The sequence below is a fragment of the Engraulis encrasicolus genome, chromosome 8, assembly GCF_034702125.1.
Source record: "Engraulis encrasicolus isolate BLACKSEA-1 chromosome 8, IST_EnEncr_1.0, whole genome shotgun sequence".
NCBI lineage: Eukaryota > Metazoa > Chordata > Actinopteri > Clupeiformes > Engraulidae > Engraulis > Engraulis encrasicolus.
In genome coordinates, this window is record NC_085864.1 from 5,113,828 (window position 1) to 5,123,827 (window position 10,000).

Below are 10,000 nucleotides of genomic sequence, written 5' to 3' on the forward strand. Positions count from 1 at the left end.
GAGAGGAGAGGAGAGGAGAGGAGAGGAGATGTTGGGGGCAATGGGTAGAGTAAATGCTGACTGTCTGAGGGCTGATACTGTGGTCCTGAAGATGTGGAGAGAGGGAGGGAAGGAAGTGCTGAAGAAGAAAGGGGTGGAACATGGAGGTGTTGAATGGCTTTGGGCTGATTCTCTAGTCCAGGGGTGCCCAACCTATTCCAACTTGGGGCCCTCTTGAAAATTTGACAAATGTTCGGGGCCTACCTCTGACCCAATAAACAACAATACTAAAATAAATAGTCAACAGTCACACACACACACAGAAAAATATTATTTTGATTTTTAGAACATGATTTCAAGGGCCACTTGGAATATATTCAGGGCAAACAGTTTGAGAATAGCTGTTCTAGTCCCTGGCCCCTCACCTCACCCTAACATGCCCTCAAGGGCCCTGCCCAGGGGTCAGACCTCATCACTGAACACTGCTGCCCAGCACTAAAAAAAATAGCCATCACAGAGGGGAAACGGGAGGATGAGGAATAAGAGAGAGGGAAGAAGGGAGGGAGAGCGAGAGGTAGAAAGGGAGAGAGTGAGAGAGTGAGAGAGTGAGAGGGGGGGGGGGGGGAGAAAGAGCTAGAGAGTTGCATAAGCTGCGATAGGAAAAGAGTGGAAGAAATAACCAATTCCAAAACAATAAAAAAATAAAAGAATGGAAAAATAAACGGGAAAAGGAAACAGAAATTTTTGTGTGAGTGTGAGTGTGTATGTGTGTGTGTGTGTGTGTGTGTGTGTGTGTGTGTGTGTGTGTGTGTGTGTGTGTGTGTGTTACCTTGCTCGGCCAACCACCACGGTCTGAGCCCAGGGCTGCATGATCTCCTGGAAGGAGCCATGGTCAAAGAAGCCACTCTGCCACTGGCCCCTCACACCTGCAGAACAGAGAGAAGGGGGAGAGAGAGAGAGAGAGAGAGAGAGAGAGAGAGAGAGAGAGAGAGAGAGAGAGAGAGGAGAGAGAGAGAGAGAGAGAGAGAGAGGAGAGAGAGAGAGAGAGAGAGAGAGAGAGAGAGAGAGAGAGAGATACAGGGGTTACAAAAATGGCCTAAAGCCAAAAGCTTGACAACAGGCCCATTCAGGTAGCCAGTACAATTAAAGGCATCCAGTGAGAAAAGAACAAACCACAAAAAATAGCAATAACAGTGAAGGACAGCAGTCACACACACACAACCCGTACAGAAGACAAATAAAGTCAGACAGAGAGACAGACAGACAGACAGGCACACACACACTCACACACAAACACACACACACACGCATGCGCTCGCACACGCAGGCACATGCACACGCAAATACACGCACCCACACCGTACACACTCACACACACACTCTCTCTCACACACACACACTCTCACACACACACACACACACACACACACACACACACACACACACACGCAAACACATGTGCACCGGGGACTGGCAGCGTAGCACGGGAGGCAGGCTGTGGGATACAAACCTCCTGTGCCTTATCAGAGAAGGGGTGTCTGGAACACAAGCAGTGTGTGTGTGTGTGTGTGTGTGTGTGTGTGTGTGTGTGTGTGTGTGTGTGTGTGCGTGCGTGCACGTGAGCGCGTCTCAGAGACACAAAAGCAGCAGTCCTCAGCACTTCCACGCTCCGCCGTGTTAGCAGCAGAGTTCCAGAGGTTACCATTCAATTAAGCCCAAACCAAACGCTTGTGTGTGTGTGTGTGTGTGTGTGTGTGTGTGTGTGTGTGTGTGTGTGTGTGTGTGTAAGTGTTCATCTTTGACCAGACAAAGACCCCCCCCCACCATCTTCTCCCCTTGCTCACCCCTGCTCCATCTCTACTCTGACAGTCCCCCCCCAACACACACACACACACACATACACACACACACCCTCACACCCACACCCACACCCACCACAGCCCCCTTCCCACCCCTCTCCACCATCTCCAAACTTGTAATTACAATGTTCTACACTGCGCTCCGCCGTGACCCGCTGTAAAATATGACCATCAATTCCGCCCCTTATCTAAGCACATCTCCAGCCAAGCCAGCACGGACTGAGTGTGTGTGTGTGAGTGTGTGTGTGTGACTGTGTGTTTGAAAGAGAGAGATAGAGAGAGAGAGAAAAAGAGAGAGAGATAGTGAGTGTTTGTGTGTGTGTGTGTGTGTGTGTGTGTGTGTGTGTGTGTGTGTGTGTGTGTGTGTGTGTGTGTGTGTGTGTGTGTGTGTGTGTGTGTGTGTGTGTGTGTGTGTGTGTGTTGGTCAGGGCAACAGTGCTGATGGCGTGTGCGCGCGCGCGTGTGTGTGGTGGTGGTGGGGGATTGTGTCAGGGTGCAGATTCGTTTGGAGAGGTCGAGCGTGTGTGTGTGTGTGTGTGTGTGTGTGTGTGTGTGTGTGTGTGTGTGTGTGTGTGTGTGTGTGTGTGTGTGTGTGTGTGTGTGTGTGTGTGTGCGTGCGCTCGTGTGCCGAGCGTCAGCATGAGGAATACGGCCGCCCCCTATCTGCCGTAATGAATTACTTTAACTTTTAACCTCCCACATATCCACTTGAACTTATCGCCACAGATCATCTGCCTTTTCCCCCCCTCCCTCCTCTTCTCTCTACCTCCATTTCCTACACTCTATCTCCCTCCCTCCCTTCCTCCCCCCATCTCTCCATCTCTCTGCCTCTTTCACTTCGCCTCTCTTGTTCTGCCTCTTCCTTTCCCTTTATATCTCCTCCCACTTATTTCTTCCCCTCTCTTTCTCCCTCTCTCTCCATCTCTCTTTCTCCACCTCCCTCTCTCTCTCTCTCTCTCCCTCTCCGGCTGCACTTTTAACTGCTCGCACTAAATTAAAATATGAAGTCACTCCATTTAAGAAGTTGCTGCTGCAAGCATTCGCCTGATGGGCGCTGGGGATATAAAAATGACCTGGAATAAAAATGAAAATGATGATTAAAAAAGAAAAGGGAAAAATAAAAAAATATATGTATTATATATGTAGTGGTACCCTTAAAAACAGGAAAAACTCTCCCTCTAATTTGATGGCGGGGGTGTGTAAGAGGCATTAATGTGGAAGGTGTATTCCTTAGTACAGGGAACATAAATCATAAAACACGCCTGGGTTATATATACAGTGATCATGAGAGAGAGAGAGAGACTAAGAGAGAGAGACTGTGTGTGTGTGTGTGTGTGTGTGTGTGAGAGAGAGAGAGAGAGAGAGAGAGAGAGAGAGAGAGAGAGAGAGTGTGTGTGTGTGTATGTGTGTGCGTATGTGTGTGTGTGTGCACGCACACATGCGCGCACCGTGAGAGAAGGACATTATTGCATGTACTGTGCAAGTCTAAATGTGTGCAAGTGTGGGGTGTCTATGTGCCCAAAGGAGTGACTGTTTATGTGAACTTGCGTGTACGTGGATGTATAGGGGTATGTGTATTAACAATATGCATTAACAATATGCATCAACCTTGACCCGCCTTTAACAAGTGTAATTCCTACCTACCCCTCAACTCAAACTGAAGGCCTTTTCCTTACACTTGCTAATCCCAGGCTCTGCCTATGTCCTTGGTGTACTCCACTAGCGCTAACAGCCTCGCAAGCACTAATGACTCCAGGTGAAATATTTGCACCTCGCAACAAGTCAACAAAATCTGGAGGCCAGTTTTATGTCAGGGAGAGAGCAGGAGCGAGAGAGAGAGAGGGAGGGAGGGACGGAGGGAGAGAGAGGTGAAGATAGGAGGTAAGGCGAGGTAAGGAAAGCGCCAGCCTGTGTTCGTTTCAAGATAATTTTCTGGCCCTCGAATGAGCCCAAGCCTGGTTTAATAAACGGAGGATGAACGCAAGAGGCACACGCACACGCACACACACACGCACACGCACACGCGCACACAGACACACGCACACGTGCACACAGACACACACACACACACAAGCGCACACACACACACACACACACACACACACACACACACACACACACACACACACACACACACACACACACACACACACACACACACACACACACACACACACACACACACACACACACACACACACCTCGAGCCAGTGGCCAGTGCTGTCCGGTGCTGCAGAGGAAAACAAAGGCTGGAGGGAGATGATGAATGGGGCAGCCGGGAGTGCGGCGGGCGGCTGAATTATGATGGCGCCTGTACCTTGACCAGGGCGTCCAGCACGTGTGTGTGTGTGTGTGTGTGTGTGTGTGTGTGTGTGTGTGTGTGTGTGTGTGTGTGTGTGTGTGTGTGTGTGTGTGTGTGTGTGTGTGTGTGTGTGTGTGTGTGTGTGTGTGTGTGCACGATAATGGTGTGAGTGTGTATGTATGTGTATGTGTGTGTGTGTGTGTGTGTGTGTGTGTGTGTGTGTGTGTGTGTGTGTGTGTGTGTGTGTGTGTGTGTGTGAGTGATGATGGCGTGTGTGTGTACCTTGACCAGGGCGTCCGGCCAGCATCCAGCGCGGGTCGTAGGGTGCCTTCGTCGGCACAAATTCCACCGGACGGTCGATGGGGTCCTTGGCATGCAGTATTGGCACAGGGCTGGAGACACACTGTTCCACACACACACACACACACACACACACACACACACACACACACACACACACACACACACACACACACACACACACACACACACACAAGCGTGCATACACACACCACACAGAGATGTGAGCACACACAAACATACACACGCACACGCGCGCACACACACGCGCACACACACGCACACACACGCGCCCACACACACACACACAAAAGGACATTGTAACTGTGTCTTCCAATTACCCCCTGAAAGTAATCTGAATCCAGCAAGGTGAATTTCCATCGGAAGGACAGTGGTAAGCACCTCTTTTATTTCTAGAACTCCTCATAAGGTCATGCCTATGGAAATTCCCTTTGAATTATCAATGGAGTTTTTAACAATGGGTAAAGACGGAGGGTCCAGTAGGTTAGAAGGCCAGATTATAGCATATAAACATAGCATGTTTGCAACTGTGATGTAAGACCTCAATATTCAGTATTTGTGTGCCAAGCTATTTGACCAGTTTTACTAACTCTGAAGCTAATGCCCACAGTAACTAGAGATTCCTTCATCTGTTTGGAGGGAGTGGATCTTGAAATCATTAATTGGCAGCACAGTTGGTTAGCAGGACAGAGCATGGTATAATAGTGTATAGTGTACTGTTTGCAGCAGTGCCTTTGGAAAAACAAAAATAAAGTAAAGTAGACCTATCCAGGTCTAATAAAAAAGAAGTCACACACCACTGTTGCCGATGCAAAAGTAAATTCTTAAATAAAATAGAAAATAACAAAGAGTAAAGTACAGTACAGTTGTCTCCAGGAAAGTGCAAAACAGCAAGCTGGTCAGCTGAACAGCCATAAGTGTAAAGACAGCTGTGGCTTTGTGGAATGGGCCTTAATTCACCTTAAATTATTAGGAAATTGAGAAATACCTTTCAGTAGAATAAGTAAGCAGGACAGCGCATAGTACACTAGTGCAGTGTTTTCAACAGTGGCTGTGAATTTGGAACATTGGACATTGTCTGGTCCTGGTAGCTAGCCCTGTCCACCCATTTCTGCCCTAAACTACTTACTGCAGATGGACATTCCCTAATAATTGTAATGGGAAATTCCCCAATAATTCTAACGGAAAGACAGCACTGTACCGTAAAGTACAGTATAGTAAGTTAGCAGGACAGAGTATAGTATACTAGTGTAGTTTTTCCAGCATGGGCTTTGTGGGAATGGTCCAGTGGGCATTGTCTGGCCTGGTGGCTGGCCCTGTCCACCCCTGCTCTGCTGTATGCCACTGGGGTACAACAGCTGGCAGAGCTCAGACACACCAGCACCATATGTCAAGACCAGTGGGGGTATGTGTGCGTATGCGTGTGTGCGTGTGCGTGTGCGTGTGTGTGTGTGTGTGTGTGTGTGTGTGTGTGTGTGTGTGTGTCATTGGCTATGTGTGTTTCTGTGTGTGTGTGTGTGTGTGTGTGTGTGTGTGTGTGTGTGTGTGTGTGTGTGTGTGTGTGTGTGTGTGTGTGTACATTCCATTGTACAAGCGAGGAGTGTGTTGCAATGTGTGTGTGTGCGTGTGCGCGCGCCTGTGTGTGTGTGTGTGCGTGCGTGAGTATATGACCGTTTGTGTGTTCACTTTTGCAAGTGAGGGGTCGACACACTCTCTAAGGAGTTAATCAATCACACGAGCGGACTGGACATCCAGAGTTCAGGCCTCCGGCCAAGAGGCCACGAGACACTGCTGGCCCCCAAGCTATACACACACCCATACGCACACACACACACACATACACACAGGTACATACACACTCACACACACACGCACAGACGCACGCATGCACAGACACACACAGATGCACATATGCACCAATGCCCGCACACACACATGCAAGAACACAAGCGCACACACATGCACGCACGCACGCACACGCAGGCCGGAAGGGGTGCATAGGGAAAGGAGCGCTGACACATCTCATCGTTGGGTTTTAACACCTGAGGTGTGCTGAGGTCATCACTTCATGGCACTCCAAGAGGCCGCCACAAAACCCACAGACGAGCCTCATAAAACAAAGGTCAACATGGAGAGTGGAGTACAGGGGGAAAGGCAAACGGATCAAACAGTCTGCATACAGCGCTCATGAGACCAGTGATATGGCTGTAGTAAAACAAATCCATACAACCTTTATAACCCACATACTCAATCTGTCATATAGACATCATAGGGGGAAAACTATTTCAATTGCATGGTTGTATTATGCCAATAAAATTTCGATATCAAACTTCTAGGGCTAGGCTAGTTATCAATTAAGTAAGTCAATCCATCTTTTTCATTGTAGCTTGAGGTCAGTGAATTGTCTAATATCAGTATACAATGTCATGACTAACTACACACTTTCCACAACACCGAAGAAGGGGATTGCCCATAATGATGCTTCTAAAATGAATGTTAAGTTAAGTTGTATGTGATGCAGTGTGTGCGAGTGTGTGTTTATGTGTGTTTCTGCATTACCTTGGGCATGTACAGTAAAGTGTAGACTGCCTCAACATTAAGATTCAATGAGTGCATGATGCAGAATGTGTCTGTACTCTGTGTATGTGTGTGTGTGTGTGTGTGTGTGTGTGTGTGTGTGTGTGTGTGTGTGTGTGTGTGTGTGTGTGTGTGTGAGTGTGTGTGTGTGTGTGTGTGTGTGTATGTGTGTGTGTGTGTGTGTGTGTGTGTGTGTGTGTGTGTGTGTGTGTGTGTGTGTGTGTGTACTCTGTGTGTGCGTGCGTGCATGCATCACAAGCTACCTTAGGCATGTAGGAGAGCCACTGCAGCAGTGTGTAGACGCCCTCAAAGTCATCGGTGACCGTGCTGTGTGTCACGCCGTTGTTGTGCATGATCTGGACGCCGCCCAGCTGGTTGTTGGACGTGTACACCTCCCGCCCCAGCACCTGACAATGGACACCAGGACACAGGCAACAGAAATGGCACATTAGGACACAGCAGAGAATAATTTTGGACTTTGTGCACGGTAGAAATATAAAACAGTTCTGTCGCTTTATAGCTGATCCCATAGTTATATTTCACAATTCAAGAACATATGTATATCTCAAGGACACAAGGAAACAGGATACAGAAGAGGCACATTAGGGCATAGCAGAATATCATTTTGGATTCCGTACACAGTATAGAAATATTAAAGACCTATTGACGTTCCATCATTCTATGGCTGATCCCATAGTTATATTTCACAATTCAGGCACATATATATAACTATATAACATGGATGTCCCTAGGAGTGGACACAAGGAAACCGTGTACAGAGACAATTTGGGGTATAGCATAAAAGCATTTGCATCTCTTTATAGTACGTACTACTTGTGAGAGGATCGTTGATCCCAGAGCCTTATTTTATCATGATACGGTATGTACAATAGACACCTGCAGGTGGACACCAGACAGTAAGCTCATTAGGGTAGAGCCAGAGCCATGGAATTCAGAGTTGTGACAACCGGGGTACAGGAAGTCGGTTGCACCAGGCAGAGACACTGAGACATTAGGGTATAGCACAGCATAGCACAGAATAGCATGTTTGGACTCTTTCGTATGTTTGTGGTATGACTGTGTATGTGGCAAAAGCACCCTCTTGCTCACTATCATAACAGCAATATAAAATGACTCAAGTTCTGTGGTTGATCCCAGAGCCTTATTTCACAATATAGACATATAACTCAATAGAAGTCTGGTTTTCAAGTGTAGATCTTCAGTGGGGTGCAGGGATCGTTGATTGCACCAAGACATGGAGATAAGATTCCAGATATTGTTTTACAAAGGAAGCAGTGCAAAGCGAATGACTGATGGACGGACAGACCAACCATAGTGTCTTATCAAGTCGCATGTAGAAAAAGTAAAGCAAGAAAAATGGGGATTCTCTCATTTCTCTAAGAAATTCGACATCTGACAGAACCACTTTGATTTCTGTGCACGTCCGCATTCATTGATGCCTATAGACCCATATGAGAAGCCTATACTCCATAGACACATATAGATTGACCCAATCACGGTTGGTATGCGATGCTCCCCCTGTTCATCGATAGCCAATCTGCACTCTGGTAATTTAGGCATTACTCTCAGCATGGAGGGGGTCCAAACACTATCTCCTCTCCTCTCGCTCTCCTCTCCTTCTGCTCAACTCTGCTCTCTTCTCTCCTAGAGTGGTGATAGTGTAGTTCACCTCAAGAGGAACCCCAGTCCTGAGTCCCCTCTTGTGTCATATTGCTAACACACACACACACACACACACACACACACACACATCCACACACACACACACACACACACACACACATCCACACACACACACATACACACACACACACAAACACAAATGTGAGCACACACGCACGCACAACACAAGTGCACACATACAAATGCACATGCGAATTCACATTCAATCACACGCACGCACGCACGCACGCACAGCGGCTATGCGGCACCCCAGTGGGGCCTATCCTGGCTGCCCTCCTGCGTGTAATCTCTCTCCTAATCTGTCCATTATGAGGAGAAGATGAGGAGGCATGTCAGCAAAGGCCTGCGTCTCGGGGCCGCCGATCAATAAGATCATACGCATACAGGAGAGCAGAAGAGGAGAGGAGAACGAGACGCCTTCCCATGAGGCTACTGGGGTACACACACACACACACACACACACACACACACACACACACACACACACACACACACACACACACACACACACACACACACACACCACACACACACACACACACACACACACACACACACACACACACACACACACACACACACACACACACACACACACACACACACACACACACACACACACACACCTCCACACACCCACCCACCCATACAGCCTTGTGTCTTAGTGCCACCCCTCCCCATCTTGTCCTGGGGGACGTCAATACTGTCGATTGGATGTTAAAGAGCACTCCGTCACCCCCCGGTCATGGGGTGGGCCGCCATCATCGGCCCAGCATCGCTGGACCAGACCCCCCCACCTCTCCACCCCCCAGAAATGGTGTGCTGTAGTGGGGATGGTAGAGGTGGTGGTGGTGGTCAGTATGGAGGGGGTATTACCCTCCAGTGGTTATTAATACCAGAGCCTGGGCCCCATTGCTCAGGAGTATCGACAGGCCGGGGTGACGAAGAGGCTCCCGGGGGGCCGAGCGCTGAAAGGGGCCCACGGGGAGGGGAGACGGAGTGGCCTCGCCACAACTCACCACGGCCAGACAGGACGGGGCAGGACACTGGCCATGCACCACACACGCTGCCTGAACCTGCACTGACCAGGGACTAGCCATAGCTTAACACAGACACAACACTGTAAATGCCACACAACTGACCCATTACACAGACATCTACAACACATCCACGCAATTAACATGAAATCGAAAGAGCGCTCGACAATCACAACTCACCACTAACTCACTCACTCACCACCAGACTCACCATACATCAT

The 10,000-nt window shown here is 48.6% G+C and overlaps 1 protein-coding gene across 4 annotated transcripts in view; it reads right to left on the bottom strand.

The window, feature by feature from the left end:
• The window catches only part of LOC134454083 (acetyl-CoA carboxylase-like), a 132,582-nt gene that overhangs the window by 41,828 nt on the left and 80,754 nt on the right, over positions 1-10,000 (bottom strand). For all 4 annotated transcript variants that reach the window (XM_063204859.1, XM_063204860.1, XM_063204861.1 and 1 more), the window contains 3 exons: positions 7,302-7,445; positions 4,423-4,543; positions 809-905 (listed from right to left, as the gene is read on the bottom strand). In XM_063204859.1, the coding sequence (XP_063060929.1) occupies positions 809-905; positions 4,423-4,543; positions 7,302-7,445 (362 nt within the window). The remainder of the gene's footprint in view (positions 1-808; positions 906-4,422; positions 4,544-7,301; positions 7,446-10,000) is intronic.